The sequence below is a fragment of the Neolamprologus brichardi genome, chromosome 7, assembly GCF_056152115.1.
Source record: "Neolamprologus brichardi isolate AB-2024 chromosome 7, ASM5615211v1, whole genome shotgun sequence".
NCBI classification, from domain to species: Eukaryota; Metazoa; Chordata; class Actinopteri; order Cichliformes; family Cichlidae; genus Neolamprologus; species Neolamprologus brichardi.
Window position 1 is genome coordinate 59693591 of NC_142110.1, and position 21154 is coordinate 59714744.

Below are 21154 nucleotides of genomic sequence, written 5' to 3' on the forward strand. Positions count from 1 at the left end.
TTTTTTATGTAGACAGAACACTGGTTCATCCCTTGAAGTAGGTGTCTTTTTAATGTTTGAAAGCCTTCAGAAAGGCTTGGTAATATTTGATCAAGACCACTGTAAAGATTTACAACAATATCTTGCTTCTTGGGGAAAAATATAAAGAAATGAGGACTGACACTAGTATTTTAAAGTTCTTCACTAACCCCAAGTGGAAAAAAATGACTCCCTAAAAAACTGCAGAAGGTTAATTTTTTAATAGGATGGATATGGCTGTGGAAGAGATGGAGACAGTTTGGGGCAAAGTGACTGTATTATCTATGTGAAGAGCGGGAAAGAGGGTGGGTAGGGGGTCCTTTCCAGACTGACTGGAGCCTTGTTGTAACAGCCTCATTGAGACTGAATGGGACGTCTTAATTACTCAAGTTGTGAAAACTAAAGGAGGGCTGGACTGCAGGGAGGGGAGGATGTGTGCTTTGATCTTTGGGTGGAGGGAGGTTGATACGAGGTGGGATGTCTTCTATAAATACAAGCAGGTTGTAGATGAGGTAGTCATAATTCTCCAAGCTTCAGGACAAACGGATTCCTCCTCAGCAGCCATGAATGGACATTTTTCTATTGAGTGGATGGCCCAGAGCAGCCAGCAAGAAGGATCAGAGACCAGCACCATAACGGTCTCCGGACCTACAGCCTGTGGGACGCTTTCTGAGAGTCTGCCTGGTTTTTATTGCAGGCAGAAGTCAGAGAATATCCCTAAGCAGGAAAAGCAAGAAAACAGGAGTCAGGCCCTTGAAGCATACAGCCAGAGTCTTCACCAGCAACAAACCGCTCCCAATAGCCAAGGTAAGAGTTCATAATGAGCCAAAATCCCAGACTCCAATTTCAATGTAAAGTCTATTTAACGTGAATTACAGAAAAAAGTGCATTTACATTAAAACATCTATTAGTTCTGTGTAAATGTGCATTTTGAATTTTTTTTCCTAAACATTCTTCACATTTAACTACATTTCAGCTGAATGCAAATATGAACATCTCAGAGAACATCAATCATTTTTTATATTTTTTACATTTTCATTTCATCTCCAAAAGTTGATTCTGTTCATCTGGACATAGCGTTTTCTGGGAGAAACGTTTCGTCAAGTGACTTCTTCAGTAAAGTCTGAGACTGAAGAAGTCACTTGGATGAGTGACAAAACGTTTCTCCCAGAAAACGCTACGTCCAGATGAACAGAATCAACTTTTGGAGATTTATTTTCCTGGATGATTAAGAATGCATCAAGAGATTTTCATTTCATATTAGCGCTCCTGGGTACACAGTTACTTTGGTTGTCTTAATTATTTGATCTTTTTTTAAAAAAAAATCTTCTTATTTACTTTAGTAGAAAAAAAAACATTTATGCAGTTTTATTGTTATTAGAGTACTTTTTACCTAACTGATATTGGTGTATTAATTAGAAGAATATAAGTTGATAAATGTATCAGTGATGCAATGCAGATGTGTTTCGTGACCTATAAATCAACTGCAATAAAAACATTTTTATAGCTGAATTTTCATCCAGTTAACAGTATGTGGTTAAATACTCTGAAATTAACAAAGTGCTTTGTAAACTACTCAAGTAAAATACCAGAATATGTCTAAATCTACGTAATGTGAAGAACAGATTTTAAGTTTCTTTCTTTCTCACTTTCTGTTTCCAGTGACTGAGGTTGGTTTCAGCAGTGGGACAGAGGAGGAGACCTCAGGATATGAGAGCGAAGGTGGACAGTCTCTCTCCCCTTCAGCTCAAGCCGTCTCAAAATCACCTCCATCTCCTCTAGTGGGTCGGAGGCCCCGGACAGCTTTCACAGCAGAGCAGATCAGTAGCCTGGAGAAGGCTTTTGGCATAAGTGCTTATCTGGGGACGCAATCTAAGGCAGAACTCCGCAAAAAACTCCACCTGTCTGATAAACAGGTAACCACCCCCAGTATCAATACTTGACATCATAATTTCATGAACCTGGTGCTACTGGATATTCAAATTATGATAAATCTATAATAATGAGAAACAGCAGCAAATTTCAAAAAGAAACTGCCAAGAGATCAGTTCTCATGAGCACCTATTTGATAGCAGCTACTGACCTTCAAAACCATGTACTATTTTTAGTAGTTAAAAAAATAATAATTTATTTTTAATTTCTATATTTTATAGTACTCTAAAATACTCAAGCTCTAGTGTTCACTAACAGAAAATTAACATTACTTATGTTTTATTTCATTATGTCTTGTATTTTAAAAATGTTCCTTATATCTTAAATTTTCTGTTTTCATCACAGATCAGAAACTGGTTCCAGAACAGACGGATGAAGCTAAAGAGAACCATGCAGGATGCTCTGGCTCAGGCATGCCAGGCTAATGTCTGCCAGGCCAGTGTTGCCCCACAGTTCATTCATTACCCTGAGCTACAGGCATACAGGCCAGGGACATACCCAAGATACCACTCATCAGCAGCAGTAGCACCTGAGGGCCCAGCTGCCACCTCCTACATCTATCCACACAGTCATGTGCAGTTCAGTTCCCCTCTGCCCAGCGTCGCCACTCTGCCCATGGACTCTTTCTACCAGTACAGCAGCCTCTCAGGAGTGATGGTGCCCTCTGCCACATCTCACCTCAGAGAGTCCTACCCAACTTATCCTCCATATTACTGAAAATCACATGCAGACATTCTTCTGTAATATAATTTCAGCTGTGATATTTTGGCTTAGACAAAGGGAGAAGTTTTTGATTTGATTTTTGAATAAAATAAAATGCGTTATTAGAAACATGGCAAAAATACTGCTTTGAAGCTTGAACCAAGAATCAAACAGGGCAGTGTGCAATAATGTCTGTTTGTAATTTATGTATAGTTTGAATGTATTTAAATTTCATTTTTTAAATTTCTGTTGTTATGTCACTGTTGGATTTATGTCAGTGTCAATATTATTCAAATAAATAATAACTATTATTAAAAACGTTTCGTCACTCATCCAAGTGACTTCTTCAGAAGTCACTTGGATGAGTGATGAAACGTTTCTCCCAGAAAACGCTACGTACAGATGAATAGAATCAACTTTTGGATATTTTATAGCCTATAGATATTTTAAGAGAGGATTCAGGGTCACTTGATGCAGCCTTAACTATATGCTTTGGCAAAATTTAAAGACACCACCAGAATTCCTACCCAGACTGTAAGAGTAGGGCCACCACCCTACCTCCCAACCGACTGAGATTACTGAAACCCTTAAAATATTACCCTTCTTTTCCACAGAAGTGGACTGATTGATTTCTGAGCATTGTGTTTAAGCAATTAGCTGACAGAAAGATAAGTTAATGTCTAGATGTGTTACGCTACATGTTTATACAGCAGACAACAGCACATTATATGTCATTTATTTCTTGTTAAAGAACCTAAGACACCTATATAGAAACAAGATCAGAAGCGTAACTTGCATTTATTTTTGCAAAGGGTTTAACATTCTAATGATGCCCCCTGGTGGCCGCATTTTTAAAAACAAACCGGCAGAAACCTATCGTCCTTGACATCTTGATTGCTGTCTTACTATAATCATTTGCTGACAGGCTCCACTGGCACAACTGTGATTATATAAGTAAATATTGAGGTGACATAAAAAACAAACAAACTATGGTTTACTTATTTCAAATGCTTAAGACTGCCACGACTTGGATGACTGAGACCCAGTCACAACAGGGATGTCAAACACATTTTACATAGTGGGCCACATACAGCCAACTTTGATCGTGTCGCGAAATGATATGACAAATATGTAAGATTGCAGAAAAAGTTATGATAGTGCTTGCACAGGCCGTCCCGTGATTATAAAATATAAAGTTCATTTATTGAAAATTCACCAAAAAACAAACTGTTATTTACAACAACAAACATCAAACATCTCTTAATCAATAACTTTGGCAAAGTATGAATATCTATAGAAAACGCCGTAAAACTTACGAAAATACAGTTAAAAGGTTTAAAATCTCTGCATCCGTTACCATTTTCTAAAGCTTTCCAGTGGGGTGGATTAGTCTTTGTTTAGGATTTATACTGACATCTTCTGGCAGGTCCGGGAAATGCAATAACAATGGAGTAAATGAAACATTCAGACATGACAAGCTGCTGGAGAACCACCAATGCTGAGAGTAGAATTCACCATTATTATTTTCTTCTTATTCTCCATCTTTTCTCTGTTTTCTTTTCTTTTCACTCTCACCTCCCTCCTCTTAATTCTCCCCTTCATATTCTTTTCTCTTGTTCCCCAGCCTTCAGTTTATTCCTCTTCACCCCTTGTTTCTTCTTTCTCCCCCCCCCCACCCGCCCCCCTTGTTTTCCAAAGTCATTCTTTGCTATTTTAATTTGTTGGTGTACATAAGTAAGAATGTGGATGTTGAACAGTTGTAATGAGGTATTGTTCATTTTATGTAAAATTGTGCACACAAAACATGTAATCTACTTATCAAGGGTAGTGTATTTTCACAGACTTGTGAAACAAAATGAGATCCATCTCAACAAAGAACGATTATTATTATGTGGTGTACTGTACTAGTTTATCTAGCTATTTTTCACATATATAAATAGGTTGGAAATGTCCATTTCGAAATTTAACTAAAATGCAAAAGTATAATTGTGAAAAAAAAACATTTCATCATGTTCTAACCAAGACGATTTCACAATCGGGATTAAAAAAGTTTTACAAGACGTAAACGGAACTTCAGTCTGAACCAATAGCTAGAGAAAAATATTACAGGTGGGCACGGCTTACAATACCGACAGACCAATAGGAATGCCGTAATCGTGTGAACTAGTGAAACAGGCAGTTAGTTGAACCAATCACAACGTCCCCCGAAGGGCACCCATGATGCACGGGAAGGAGGCCCGCGCTGGCTGAGTGCTCGCAGAAAGCAGCTACGCAGGAGAGAGAGGCAGAAGCCGAATGGTGGAGCTGAAGATGGCGGATGGCGACAGCGGGAGTGAGCGCGGAGGTAGTAGCGGGGGAGGAGGTGGAGGTGGCTTCCAACACTTCCAGAGGGACCAGGAAACCCAAGAACTGGCGTCAAAGCGTCTGGACATCCAGAACAAGCGCTTCTATCTGGACGTCAAGCAGAACAACAAGGGCAGGTTCATTAAAATCGCCGAGGTCGGGGCTGGGGGCTCTAAAAGTCGCCTGACCCTCTCGCTGTCAGTTGCGGCGGAGTTCCGTGACTATCTCGGGGATTTCATCGAGCACTACGCCCAGCTGGGCCCTAGCAGTCCGGAGCAAATAGCACAAGCTACCGCGGGTGAAGACGGTGGGCCGAGGCGAGCTCTTAAGAGCGAGTTTCTTGTCCGGGAAAATCGCAAGTACTACCTGGACTTGAAAGAGAACCAGCGGGGGAGGTTCCTCCGGATACGGCAAACCGTAAACCGCGGACCTAGCTTTGGAGTGGGGGGCCCAGTGGGCGGCATGCTGGCCGGCCAGACCATAGCCCTTCCGGCACAGGGGTTAATAGAGTTTAGAGACGCCCTTGCTAAGCTCATAGATGATTACGGGGGAGACGACGAGGAGATGACCGGGGGCATGGCCGCCGGGGGCTACGGCGAGCTTCCCGAGGGCACCTCCATCATGGTGGACTCTAAACGGTTCTTTTTCGACGTTGGGTCCAACAAATACGGCGTGTTCCTGCGCGTGAGCGAGGTTAAGCCGAGCTACAGGAACTCTATCACCATCCCGTTCAAAGCCTGGAGCAAATTTGGAGGAGCTTTCTGCAGATATGCAGAGGAGATGAAGGAGATCCAGGAGAGGCAGAGGGATAAAATGTACGAGAAGAGAGACGAGTCCGAGGGGGACGATGTGGATGACGACTGAGGAAAAAGCTATCAGCCAAGTTACATGATGGCAGATCTACACTATAGGGTTATTTTGCGAAAAAACAAAAACAAAACAAAAAAGAAGCAGAAATGACAGATAAAGTGCATGACAAATCGTTCTGTAATAGCCTACTAAAGTATTGTGGAGTTTTTAAAAAAAAGTACATGTGCAGGGAATTTTTGGTGTATTATCCTAAAGTTTGTTGGGCTTGAGGTTGAAGTGGTGGTTTGAATTTCTGAAAGTGAAAATGTATGAATGAGATGTATCTCATTGGCTGAAAAAAAAGTGAGTTATGCTTTATCGTTGCAAAAAATAAGAGGAGAGAACTTACTAAAACCAGCAAGTTGGTTTTTCATAACTAGAGGTGAAGCCATTGAATGCTTTCCTATGTGCAACATAGTTTCTATTTAAAGAGTGAAGACCTGTTCAAGATGTTTTCCCTTCTTGGTTAAAGGAGAGAGCTAGCATCCATCCTGTTCCAGTCCAGGACTCTCCTCTGTGGGAAGTTTGCGGGATTTTTGCAAGTCAGACAGGAAAAGCTGAGAGCAATGCAGAGACAGAGCTGCTGTCACTCTATGGGTTTTATGTGTTAGATATGTCAGCAGCTGGAGAGCTGTCAAACAACCGCACAACTGCTGCTGCAGCATCTGCAGGCTGTTAATCGAAAAGATTACCCAAAAGGGGGGGGGGGGGGGGGGGGGGTTGTTACTAAGAGGATTATCTGTAAGCCCAAACAAAAAGGGCCTGGTGGACTAAATTAAATGCTTTGACTCCAGTAGTCAGTTACAGTGCAGAACAGCTGGGTTTTATGTTATACATATAATCTTAGCAAAGCGTACTTCTTATTGTTTTCAAGAAGATTCACTCTGTGAGGAAGGGTGGTGACTCTTCTCACACCAGAGCATCCTTGGTGTTTGAGAACAACCGCTTGGAAAGCCAACAACTGGGGAGCAGATGCCACCGGAGGAAACACAGAAATGGTTTTATGGGACTTTTCAGACGATCATTTGCTAACAGGGGTCCAAATGTCTTGCAGTTGGAGGAGGAGTGCTGCATTACATGTAGCGACAAGTTTTCTCATCAGCCTCATGTTCAGAACTGGACAGCTGTCCTATTCAGCCACAGGCCATTCTCTGACAGCGCCTTCCAACACATTATGAAGACCCTGGACAGAAACACATTGATGGATGTTTTCTTTTGTTTTTCCTTTTTTTGTTTCTTTTTTCCCCAAAAAGAGCTATATTGAAATGAGATTCTACTTGTAGTACAGATATTACCAAACAAACCAGCAAAAGATATTTTCAGATACTTATTAAGGAAAACATATTTCAATCCTAAAAATAAAAAGTTAATTTCTTAAAAGAAAATTGTGACTCGATCTCAAGGTAATTTTTTCATGTTCTTAGAGTGAAAGTATAACACTTCATTTATTAAACAATTTGAAATGAAAGACTCGATGTTGTGACTGTGTACTTGAAATCAGGTTATTCATTTTGCAGACTAAGGCTACGTTCACACTGCAGGCGAAAGCGCATCAAATCCGATTTTTTTTGACCCTATGCGACCCATATCCGATCATGGTGTGACAGTGTGAACGGCGCAAATCCGTTATTTTCAAATCCGATCTGGGTCACTTTCGTATGTGGTACTGAATCCGATACATATCCGATGTTTTAGAAAGCGACTGCTGTTTGAACGGTCATGTCACATTAAATCCGTCTTTTACGTCACCGACACAAGACAGAAGCCAATTATCAGCGCCAGAGAAGACATCCGAACGCTTCCTGGCCATCCGGTGTAGATGTGAGTGAAACTGTTGGGAAGACAACGTTGGAGAAACGTGAACATTTTATTTGTACTGTATAATCTGCAGATTCTGACAGAAATCTGCAACTATCCTTTGAAGCACCGCTCCTCTCTAAAACAGCAATAAGGATAATTATTAGGTTATTTACATTATTATGTACATAATAATTTACATTATTATGTAAATAACAAAATAACTTAAAGCAAAAATTGGGAAACGTAAAGTCCGAAGTCTTTATATTAAGGGCCATCTGTCAAACAGTACTGTTTGTTCTGAGTCTAAACAGAGCGCGTTGTGTGTGAAGTCTTCTTTTGCGCACGCGGGCCGCTTTGAGCGTTCACACTAGAGCGCGTTTGCTGTCGCATTTTATTTGTAGTGTGAACGAGCAGACAAAAAAATCGGATTTGATCAAAAAATCGGAATTGAGCATTAAGACCTGCAGTGTGAACGTAGCCTAATTGGGTGAATTGATTATTTTCTTGGTTAAATACGTACAAGAGCAGTCTGAGACTGCATACATCCTCCACCAACATTTTACCTTTTCAAGTTATGTAAGTGTAGTTACTGTAGAATTATATAAAGATGTCCCAGACCAGTGTAAGAGTCCATGCGCAGCAGATGTCCATCTAGAGACCAGGCCACCAGGCTATGACTACACTATGCAGTTTCTCTTCCAGTGCCACACCAGTCTACCCACTCAGCTAGTTCTGCTGGATATTTTTTGTATATGGCAAAAATGCCCAGTTTTGCCTTCTGTCACAATGGTGAAGAATCTTTCCACAAATTTCTGGATCCAGGTCTGATTCACCCCCCAAAATGAATCATTCTAACACTAGTAAAACATTAAATTCTCCTGTCTTTTTATTTAGTTAATTATAATTTTAAGTAATTCTAATTGATTCTAAGTGATTTAAAACAAAGAAAAATGCCAAAATAAAACCTTTTGGCTGATATATTGACCTTAAAGAGTATAATTCATTCCAGCAATATCACCTAATGCAGATGTGATATTGCTGGTGATTTATCAGTCCCGCAAGATACAGTTTGCATTCATTTAAGAGGTTCATGTGACTATTAAAGTGATGACACTTATTAGTTCTTTACTTATTAGGACTTAGTTCACATCGAACTGAACCAGCTGTGCAGATAATGTTTACTCTCATTATTTACTGGCATTTATTATATTATTATTAAACAGAAGCATCTATTTAAAAAAAAACAGCTCTGTAAATATCTGATTAATGCTCTGTCGATTAGCTAATCACATTTAAGTGTTTCACTTTTAAACTGTACTACTTGACACCACTTTGAGCTTCATTTCATACATTTGGTTTCATTTGGTTAAAACCACATTTGACATTTAAGAGTACTTTTGAAATCCATATTTACTTTGGCGAACTTAAAACCTTTACTTCAGTCCCTTAAGTTACAAACTAACATACAACATGAACAATGTAATTATACAACTAGTTCCCATTTGCTATTTTACAGACATAAACCCTTGTAGGAGTTGGATGACCTACTACTCATTGGCATTTAGGTTTGATCACTGATGAATAATTCATCAAAAATATCTTCTGGTTCAAGCTGCTGATGTGACACTTTGGTTTCCTTTGTCATAAATGCAAAGGGTTAAAACATTTAGCACTTCTGACTGGATAAAACAGTCACTGAAGCTTTCTTTTTTAAACAAATCATATGAACTATTTTGTTCTTGGATGTTCAAAACTTAAACTTTGCTGCCTTTCAGAAAAGAAAGAAAAGAGTTTAAGACAAACAGAAATAAAAAAAATAAACATATTTCATCATTTAATTTAAATTAAATTTAAGGTACCGTATTTGCACTTATATAGCATTTCTAGTCTTACTGACCATTCAAAGCTCTTTAGACTTCAAGTCACATTTTTGACTATACAGCACTTTATCTAACTCACATCCATGGCTAATCCAGTCATCAGTTAATCTAACATATTTCTTTTGACTGTGGCAAAAACATGCATTATAGGTTAATGTAATTAGTATGTCCACATATTGGAAATGTGTATTAATGAGAAATGACACAGGTGAAAATGTCGTGATCCTTTATTTATTCAGGCAAAAGAGGGCAGCAGAAGTTACAACATATAACAAGTAGAAAACAAGCACATAATTCTGTACAGACAAGTGAACACAAACATGTGAATAAGATGCAATATACAGTGGGGCAAAAAAGTATTTAGTCAGCCACCGATTGTGCAAGTTCCCCCACTTAAAATGATGACAGAGGTCAGTAATTTGCACCAGAGGTACACTTCAACTGTGAGAGACAGAATGTGAAAAAAAAAAAAAAAATCCATGAATTCACATGGTAGGATTTGTAAAGAATTTATTCGTAAATCAGGGTGGAAAATAAGTATTTGGTCAATAACAAAAATACAACTCAATACTTTGTAACATAACCTTTGTTGGCAATAACAGAGGTCAAACGTTTACTATAGGTCTTTACCAGGTTTGCACACACAGTAGCTGGTATTTTGGCCCATTCCTCCATGCAGATCTTCTCAAGAGCAGTGATGTTTTGGGGCTGTCGCCGAGCAACACGGACTTTCAACTCCCGCCACAGATTTTCTATGGGGTTGAGGTCTGGAGACTGGCTAGGCCACTCCAGGACTTTCAAATGCTTCTTACGGAGCCACTCCTTTGTTGCCCGGGCGGTGTGTTTTGGATCATTGTCATGTTGGAAGACCCAGCCTCGTTTCATCTTCAAAGTTCTCACTGATGGAAGGAGGTTTTGGCTCAAAATCTCACGATACTTGGCCCCATTCATTCTGTCCTTAACACGGATCAGTCGTCCTGTCCCCTTGGCAGAAAAACAGCCCCATAGCATGATGTTTCCACCCCCATGCTTCACAGTAGGTATGGTGTTCTTGGGATGCAACTCAGTATTCTTCTTCCTCCAAACACGACGAGTTGAGTTTATACCAAAAAGTTCTACTTTGGTTTCATCTGACCACATGACATTCTCCCAATCCTCTGCTGTATCATCCATGTGCTCTCTGGCAAACTTCAGACGGGCCTGGACATGCACTGGCTTCAGCAGCGGAACACGTCTGGCACTGCGGGATTTGATTCCCTGCCGTTGTAGTGTGTTACTGATGGTGACCTTTGTTACTTTGGTCCCAGCTCTCTGCAGGTCATTCACCAGGTCCCCCCGTGTGGTTCTGGGATCTTTGCTCACCGTTCTCATGATCATTTTGACCCCACGGGATGAGATCTTGCGTGGAGCCCCAGATCGAGGGAGATTATCAGTGGTCTTGTATGTCTTCCATTTTCTGATGATTGCTCCCACAGTTGATTTTTTCACACTAAGCTGCTTGCCTATTGTAGATTCACTCTTCCCAGTCTGGTGCAGGTCTACAATTCTTTTCCTGGTGTCCTTCGAAAGCTCTTTGGTCTTGGCCATGGCGGAGTTTGGAGTCTGACTGGTTGAGGCTGTGGACAGGTGTCTTTTATACAGATGATGAGGTCAAACAGGTGCCATTCATACAGGTAACGAGTGGGGGACAGAAAAGCTTCTTACAGAAGACATTACAGGTCTGTGAGAGCCAGGGATTTTCCTTGTTTGAGGTGACCAAATACTTATTTTCCACCCTGATTTACGAATAAATTCTTTACAAATCCTACCATGTGAATTCATGGATTTTTTTTTCACATTCTGTCTCTCACAGTTGAAGTGTACCTCTGGTGCAAATTACTGACCTCTGTCATCATTTTAAGTGGGGGAACTTGCACAGTCGGTGGCTGACTAAATACTTTTTTGCCCCACTGTAATGATCTTGCTCAACCCAGATCTCTGTAAGGCAGAATATATCAATATGTTGATCAATTATTATATAATTTACTAACAAAGAAGAGAGATACTTAATGTTTTACAATCCAATCTTTACTGCTGATGAAGATGTATTGTTCTTTATTCTTAAATCATTTATGCTGATTTTTTTTTTTATTGGTCTCTATGGACACTGAGTTTTAGGGGGACAATAGGAGTAGAGAAGCTGCAGAGAGGCTTGTAGGACTGCACCTCTGCTTCCAACTCTCATTTCTGGGTGCTCCCATTTTTGGGAGGAGGTAATACATTTGATAATTGGCCTGCTACATAACCCAGGTCCATGTCCAGGTCCTGAATCCAACCTTCAAAAAAGTTCAGACACAGAGTATTTTTCCAAAAGTCTTCAGGATCTTAAAGATGTTTTTGTTAAATGTAAGATGTGTTCTTTTCTGTCAGTTGCACCTTTTGTCTTTGAACTCTTCTATGGATGCCATTTTTGCCCAGTCTCTTTCTTATTATTGAATCACAAATACTGACCTCAAATTGAATGAGTTCAGCAGTATTATGGATGTTGTTCTGGTTTTGTTTTTAACCTCCTGGATGAACTATTAGTGCTTTTGGAGTACTTTTATAGGCCTGGAAGGTTCACCGCTGTTCCGAGTCTTCTCAAGTTGTGGATAATGGGTCTCACCCTGGATTTGTTGGATTCCCAAGGCTGTATAAAGCTTTTCTCATCTGTTCTTGAGGGGGCTTTTTTTATATCACAGCATGATGTGTTACTTTTTAAGATCTTTTAGCTGACAGGTTGTATTTAAGGGATTTTGTCTGTCTGGAAGGGCATCTGGCATATTACTGTCAAATGAAACAGTAGCAACCTACTGTGGATACCCTTAGTGATAGTAGTTTCAAAATAGTGAATTTGTGATTTAACAAGGGGGCAATTACTTAATCACATAGCGCAAGTACAATCAGTATTGAAAATGTCACCAATTTTTAAAGTAAATCATTTTCTAAAGGTGCTATTGACACCTATCTACACGTCCTAAGCCCAAAACCCTTCAAGGGGCTGAAATTGAAATAGTCACATTTTACAGGTGTCTAGCTATAATTTTGGGGTTAAACTAAGTTTCTTTTTTAGATTTAGATTTTTAGATTTTAGATTTTGTTTCTCTCTCCAACCTTGGGAACACTTGATTTATGCAACCTTTTTTTTTTTTTTTACACTTATTGTATTATGGTGGTCTGTATTTAATGAATGCACCTGGCCAGTTCAATACTGTCTGCCATTGTGGTTTACATTTCATTAGTAGCTGTAGAAATCATGTACATCACTGTTTTCTGTATGCTGCTGCTAAATGGCTATCTCTGTCTATCCACAGATGTTGGCTTTTATCTCTAAATCTCTACTTGGGTTACTTACTTCTTATCTGTGCTTACATGTGTAAATGCCACTATAAAGCTCACACTCTCACAACATTATACAAATGTTGGTTCTGAGAATCAGAAGAGAACGTGAAGAAAGCTTTTAAATATGCTGTCCCTGTTTCCTGGAATAATCAACAGAAGGAGCTGAAATGTACAGAAATGGTTACAATGGGCGAGTTTAAATCCCTTTTAAAAGAGCAAGAGAATAGCTCTTTTGGTCAGTGTGACTGTTTTTAATGTCACGCTTGTAATGATCTACAGTGGGGCAAAAAAGTATTTAGTCAGCCACCGACTGTGCAAGTTCCCCCACTTAAAATGATGACAGAGGTCAGTAATTTGCACCAGAGGTACACTTCAACTGTGAGAGACAGAATGTGAAAAAAAAAATCCATGAATTCACATGGTAGGATTTGTAAAGAATTTATTCGTAAATCAGGGTGGAAAATAAGTATTTGGTCACCTCAAACAAGGAAAATCCCTGGCTCTCACAGACCTGTAACGTCTTCTGTAAGAAGCTTTTCTGTCCCCCACTCGTTACCTGTATGAATGGCACCTGTTTGACCTCATCATCTGTATAAAAGACACCTGTCCACAGCCTCAACCAGTCAGACTCCAAACTCCGCCATGGCCAAGATCAAAGAGCTTTCGAAGGACACCAGGAAAAGAATTGTAGACCTGCACCAGACTGGGAAGAGTGAATCTACAATAGGCAAGCAGCTTGGTGTGAAAAAATCAACTGTGGGAGCAATCATCAGAAAATGGAAGACATACAAGACCACTGATAATCTCCCTCGATCTGGGGCTCCACGCAAGATCTCATCCCGTGGGGTCAAAATGATCATGAGAACGGTGAGCAAAGATCCCAGAACCACACGGGGGGACCTGGTGAATGACCTGCAGAGAGCTGGGACCAAAGTAACAAAGGTCACCATCAGTAACACACTACAATGGCAGGGAATCAAATCCCGCAGTGCCAGACGTGTTCCGGTGCTGAAGCCAGTGCATGTCCAGGCCCGTCTGAAGTTTGCCAGAGAGCACATGGATGATACAGCAGAGGATTGGGAGAATGTCATGTGGTCAGATGAAACCAAAGTAGAACTTTTTGGTATAAACTCAACTCGTCGTGTTTGGAGGAAGAAGAATACTGAGTTGCATCCCAAGAACACCATACCTACTGTGAAGCATGGGGGTGGAAACATCATGCTATGGGGCTGTTTTTCTGCCAAGGGGACAGGACGACTGATCCGTGTTAAGGACAGAATGAATGGGGCCAAGTATCGTGAGATTTTGAGCCAAAACCTCCTTCCATCAGTGAGAACTTTGAAGATGAAACAAGGCTGGGTCTTCCAACATGACAATGATCCAAAACACACCGCCCGGGCAACAAAGGAGTGGCTCCGTAAGAAGCATTTGAAAGTCCTGGAGTGGCCTAGCCAGTCTCCAGACCTCAACCCCATAGAAAATCTGTGGCGGGAGTTGAAAGTCCGTGTTGCTCGGCGACAGCCCCAAAACATCACTGCTCTTGAGAAGATCTGCATGGAGGAATGGGCCAAAATACCAGCTACTGTGTGTGCAAACCTGGTAAAGACCTATAGTAAACGTTTGACCTCTGTTATTGCCAACAAAGGTTATGTTACAAAGTATTGAGTTGTATTTTTGTTATTGACCAAATACTTATTTTCCACCCTGATTTACGAATAAATTCTTTACAAATCCTACCATGTGAATTCATGGATTTTTTTTTTTTTCACATTCTGTCTCTCACAGTTGAAGTGTACCTCTGGTGCAAATTACTGACCTCTGTCATCATTTTAAGTGGGGGAACTTGCACAATCGGTGGCTGACTAAATACTTTTTTGCCCCACTGTATATTAGTTTAACTGAAGCAACACTTCCAAGTCCAATAATGTAAATATGTAAGAAAAATTGTGTATGTTTCTGTTCTGTGTCCTGTGTACTGTTTGTTTGTATATGTGTCTTTTTGGCTGCTGTTACAACCAAATTTCCCCTTCTGGGACAATTAAAGGATTATTCTATTCTATTCTATTCTACTCTATTCTATTCTATTCTATTCTAAGTCTGCTGGGGGCTTCCCATAATGCACTTAGCATTTCTTCTCCAATCACTTTTCTTCACTGTCCATGTATTTATATATTACTTTGCATTTAACTATTAACTATTATAAATCTATGGCTCTCTTCCACAGTGTATCTTTTATCCTGTCTGTTTTACCTCACTCCTAACTCCTCATGGCAGATGGCTGCCCTTCCCTAAGCCTGGTTCTGCTGGAGGTTCTTCCTGTAAAGTAGAGTTTTTCCACTTCGATGTTGCCAAGTGCGTGTCTTAATTAATCATTGTGTAAATCATAAGATTATTGTGTTGTGTAGAAGTATACAGCTGAATTTGTTGTCAGATGTAAATATTTTATTGAGATGTGTGTATATAACAGCCCCCCCCATTTTTTGTTTCTGAGAAAAATGAGAGCCACATATAAGGATATTCATTTGAAATTTCGATAGAGCAGTTGCAGTTCGGGCGCCAGGTCCTAGGAGGTTATTCATCTGGGAATTTACCCAGATTTCTTTATTTATTTAGACAGAGATCTTGACAGCACAAAGTTTTGCCGATGGTACATAATTTAGGTTTTGGACTAGTATCAGATAAACCTTTGGCACTGAAATGCCTATGGAGTTCTTAACTGAAACCTGCAAAATGATTGGCAGTTGGGGAATGGGCCACATGTGTTTTACAGTTGCTCTCCTCCTGCACACATATGACTCTAAAGTAGAAAAAGAGTGTTCAAAGGTAGCAGAACTTGTGTTTAAATGCACAACTAAACAAAGTCAAGATGTGCTTTTTGGTCATGTTCAGTCCGCAGCATCATCCCTTAGTTTTCTTTTTTTAAAAATGATTAATACAATGTGTGAAAGTATAGAGCTGAATTTGTTTCCTGGTGTGAAGATCAGAAAAGTAGAGACTTACAAGTAATCTGACTCCATCACCTCCTCCTCTTCAGGGATCTGTTCTCCTGTTGTCGTTTGCTGTTTCTTCAATGAGAAAATTTGGCAGCTGTTAGCCGTCTATGCGCATGCAGAGAGGGTATGCTGACAGGGCATGCTGGCTATTTTAATGTGGGAGTCCTTTACAGAGTTGGCATTCCAGGTCTAGGAGTCAGCTGTGCTATTAGGATTTCAGTGTCTGGGGATGGAGGCATACAATAGTTTGATTGTGATGAGCTCTGCTCACATGTGGTACACACAGTGTTGGGGAGTAACGGAATACATGTACCGCCGTTACGTATTTAAAATACAAAATATGAGTAACTGTATTCCGTTACAGTTACCGTTTAACAAGGTGGTATTTAGAATACAGTTACTTTGTTGAAATAAATGGATTACACGGCGGTACTTCCCTGTTTCATATTGTGGCGGGTCAGGACTGTTTGGGTTACGGTTGCCATGGTTACAGGGTGACGCTCTCTCTCTGCGTGTTTCCTGGGTGAGAGAGCGCCTGTTGTTGTTGTGCTAAGCTAATACCAGAATGCTACCGGTATAGCTCTAAAGAATGTAGCATCATAGGCAGTGTAGTCCGTGCTGCAGGGAGAATGGACTGCCATACACGTTATGTGTCTGTGAGTGAGGGAGGGAGAAAAAGGAAAAGTAGGAGCTGTCATCGAGCAAAAACGGGAGCTGGAAGCATGTAAATATAATAATAACCACTGCAGCCAAGAAGAGTGCCTGACGAGCCCAGTTGTAAGTAAGCTATTAAGACTCGACTGTACACCGTATTCGTGTTTTCCTCCAAAAACAATAAGTTCCGTTGGAGCAGCCTTTCAATGCCTCTCTCTGTCTCTCGCTAGCAAAGTTGACCCAGACAACAGAGTTAAGCTAGTTTTCGGCTACGAGCCGACACAGAACCCACCGTATTAGCCAGAGGTCCCTTTACTACGGTTCGGAGCCGCGGACCTTCAGTAACAGTAATAAATCACAGCAATAGTACATTCATGTAGTTGTAAAATGCATGATAATATATTAAGTAATCCAAAGTATTCAGAATACGTTACTCTCATTGAGTAACGTAACGGAATACGTTACAGAATACATTTTGGGGCATGTATTCTGTAATCTGTAATGGAATACATTTTAAAAGTAACCTTCCCAACACTGGGTACACACAAGGTTCTCCTGCTGAAACATGCTGAGCTATGCGCAAGCAGGGATTGTTACTAGACAAATTGCCTTCTTCTCTTTGGTAATCCTTGTGTCTCAGCAACAGAGATAGTTAGATGGTCAATTTGAACAAAATGGCTCTCAGTGCCTCAGCACATAAGTATTAAAAAATGTAAATGTCATATAAGTGTTACCAGATCTGACAAACAAGAAATTACCTAATCTTGGATTCAGTTATTCTTGCTTAATCACACTGTAATGGCATGTAATGCTACAGTCACACCAGGGAAAACAGTGTTTGAAGGCTACAGCATGACCAAAATTATTGTCACGGTGTATAATAAATTTGGAAGTTTGCTGCCTTTGAAGTGGCTTTTTTGAAAATGGGAATCAGGTCAGTGATCACATGCAGTCAGTCACCATCTTCAAAAGGAATTTGGTACATCAATATGGCAATTAAATCTTGAACCTATTCAATTGCAGACTGAATAGGTTTAAGATTTTAGTTGTGAGCAGTCTGGGCCATTACATCATCTTATGTGTCTCTCTTCATTCATTTGGCCAGTATTTATATTACATTTGATAATCACTGCAAACATACCTTTGTGGAGAGTTAAAATCAGCTCACTTTAGAACAGGCACCCCTTAAGTTTTTTTTTTTTTTCAAATGTATCTTTCATTTACGAAGTCTTGTGAGTCTATTATTAAAGCGCTTTTCCATATTCAGATGCTAGAGGGCATTGTGGGTTGATAGAGTAGTGTTTCAGGGCAGAGAAAAACTTTTCTGTTGTGAGGTTATCTGTTGCAAACTCAGTGTGTGTACCTCTTCTAGTCTTAAACACTGCACCACACATTGATGGCACAGGAGACCAGTTGCCCTCTGACTGCAGACTGAAAGAGCCAACCCCTTTATGATGCTGTTCCCTGTTTCTGTTGGTCTGTCATAAGTCAGGGATTCATTTCCAAAGTGTAAAGTCAAACAGTGCAGACTTTCTACATCCCCTCTTCGACATTATACTGTATGCTCCCAGTCCTACTATTTTGGTAAAGCAGACACATTATAAGAGTTCCACTATATGTTTTTTTTATGGCAGATGGACGTGCTGGGAAAAATACTACTTAAACCAGACTTTGGTCGCTGTCATTTTTTGGAAGAAAGCAACCAAGTAGTAAAGTAACATCCACACAATAGTGTTAATATCGACAGTACAAGATGATTAGTTCATCAAGTATTTATGGCCTTAAAGCACTGTAAATCAAGACTTACTATCTTGATGATGCTATGAACCACAACAGTAATATCCTTGTGAGTATAACAAGCAGCTGGTGGTAATGACTGAAGGTTATTCTATTAAAAATATTCTGCAACTGGTTTACTGAAATCAAAATTCTTTGAAGTGGTTAATGGTGCTGTGACATTCAACACAGATGTATCATATCTCTCCAATAGACTTCAATTTGTTTATCTAAATGGAGAATCCTCTTCACACTGTAACTTCATCTCTCCATGAAGCCAGATAACACACACCAATTAGTTAAACTGGAGGAATGTCAGACATAAAGACCTGGATGGCCTCTAATTTTCTGCTTCTAAATTCATAAAAAAAACTGAAGTTATTGTACTTGGCCCTGAAAATCTTAAAAAATAATGGTAATGCCATGACTCTGGATGGCATTACCCTGGCCTCCAGTAACACTGTGAGGAACCTTGGAGTCATTTTTGACCAGGATATGTCCTTCAATGCACATATTAAACAAATATGTGCATATCTTTCTTCCATTTGCGCAATATCCTATCTCAGAGTGACGCTGAAAAAATACTTCATGTATTTATTACTTCTAGGCTGGACTACTGTAATTCGTTATTATCAGGATGTCCTAAAAACTCCCAGAAAAGCCTTCAGTTAATCCAAATTGCTGCAGCAAGAGTACTGACAGGGACTAAAAACAGACAGTGTATTTCAACTATATTGGATTCCCTTCACTCCCTTCATGTATACTATGGAGTTGTCACAGTCAGGCTGCAAAGCTGACTGTGTGGAAAAAGGAGGTGACACTCTAAAACAGCGGTCCCCAACCCCCGGGCCTCCGTCCGGAACCGGTCCGTGAGTCATTTGGTACCGGGCCGCGAGAGTAGAGGCTCAGGTGTGAAATGTATGGTTTTCAGGATTTTTGTCGGTTTTCGGCGTTATTTTGTTATCGTTTTTATCGTTAACTCGGTTTTCCTGGGTCTTTTCACGTGTGTTATGAATAAATTTTCTTTTTTTCGGTACCGGTACTAGTTTTATTTTGTTGTATTTATCCGCGACACCTTAAAGGCCGGTCCGTGAAAATATTGTCGGGCATAAACCGGTCCGTGGCGCAAAAAAGGTTGGGGACCGCTGCTCTAAAACAAAAACTCAAACTTAACAGAAAACGAGCAGTTTATTAAGGCTGGGAAAACATTACCAAACAAAAAGCAGAGGCGAAGCTAAACAATAACTTAAACTGGGAAAACTAGAAAGAAAACATGACACATCCTAAACATGGAAGAAAAGAAAAAACCTTAAACATGGCTACTTGGCATGAATAGATGTCAATCTGGTAACATGGCAGGATAGCAGACAATCTGACAAAGACTGAATGAACACCAGTTAACAACACTCCACAGTTAGTGGAAACCACGCTCCGTTGTTATGTCGAGGGAAAGTAATATTGCACCACATACTTATAAATTGAGTGATAATGTTGTTTAATCGTTTTATTTACTGTATGTGCATTGCGTCTTACATAATGGATCCCAAAGCCATTTTGAAAATGTCCGATTTCTCCTTAGTTATGGAGAACAAATACGAGGAACTGCTCACATTTCTTTCTGCTGGGTCCTACCCATCAGAATACGACAAGTCCCAGAGGCAAACTCTTACGCCACAAAATTCAGGTTGAAGGGTCAGTATTTTAATGTAAATAATAACTGGATGTAATTATTGGTTCAATACATGTTATAATCAATTTACATTTTTTTAAATGTAGATGGAGAGCTCTTCTTTGGAAACAGGAAAGTGATAAAAACAAAAGAAGAAGCCATGGGACTATTTCAGAAGTTTCATTCAAGTCCTATTGGTGGACACACTGGTGTACTCAAGACTCAAATTGCAATGTGTTCCAGATTTTACTGGTATGGCATGTCAGTTGAGAATTGGAATTGCGTATGTATTTTTAAAGTTGTCATTTATAAAACAAATGTATAGTATGTTAATAGTGCACAAAAAGAATGCATAGTTATCCTGAAGACCTGTCCCAGATTTCAGGATGATGTACAGTAATTAACACTGTAGCTTGATTGAGTATTTTTTTTTATAGAATATTTGTAATTATGTTGTTTAATTAATTGACATTGTTGGATAATATAAATAAGAACATATAATATGTTTAAGGTCCTGGCTTGTGACCAGTGCCAAAAAATGGGAAAACCTTTGGCTGTTGTAGAAAATAGTAGTGTTATAATGTACATCATAAAAATGTGATTCTTTTATCATTGACAGGTGTCACATGTCTGGAAGCTAATCGGAATAGAACTAACTGGGCCTCTTCCAAAAACATCTAGTGGCTTCCAGTACATTCTGACTGCAACAGCTTCCATCAGCAAACCTGGGTTTGCAGCATAGATTTGTTAATTACTTCCCTGCAGTTGTCACATGCTAAGCCATCCAATGAGACAAATTAGACCCTTTTGTCGGTCGCATCTGTCCCCTGGGGCCTATGTTTGACACCCCTGTTACCCTACCTCCCATAAATCATGTTGTTCTATACGTAGCTTATATACACTGCCCTTTCCATGTCCAGGAACAGTAGATTTAAATGTATTTTTTTAAATCTTATGGTTCATGTGACGCAGAGCTGTTTTTATTTACTTGTCTGGAACACTTGAGATGCAAACGAGCTATATTTGGCACTTGATAAAATGAGCTTCGCATCCCATGTGGGTAGAAAACGGGAATCTTTCTTCAAGGGGATAAGTGGGATTAGTAGGTGGGGTGGTCTTAATGGTAAAAATAGTAAATTCAATATAAATAAAATAAGAAATGGTATATGAGATAGTAA

General features: G+C 39.8%; 2 protein-coding genes across 2 annotated transcripts; both read left to right on the forward strand.

Annotated features, from left to right (window-relative positions):
* The first annotated feature begins 449 nt into the window (after positions 1-449).
* ved (ventrally expressed dharma/bozozok antagonist) lies at positions 450-2667 on the forward strand. Its single transcript, XM_087844516.1, has 3 exons — positions 450-825; positions 1681-1934; positions 2296-2667. Exons 1-3 carry the CDS (start codon positions 450-452, stop codon positions 2665-2667), a joined length of 1002 nt encoding a protein of 333 aa, XP_087700642.1.
* A 2194-nt stretch (positions 2668-4861) lies between these two features.
* Positions 4862-7312, forward strand: purbb (purine-rich element binding protein Bb). Its single transcript, XM_006797342.3, has one exon. It carries the CDS (start codon positions 4948-4950, stop codon positions 5857-5859), a length of 912 nt encoding a protein of 303 aa, XP_006797405.1. The 5' UTR covers positions 4862-4947; the 3' UTR covers positions 5860-7312.
* The last annotated feature ends 13842 nt before the right edge of the window (positions 7313-21154 follow it).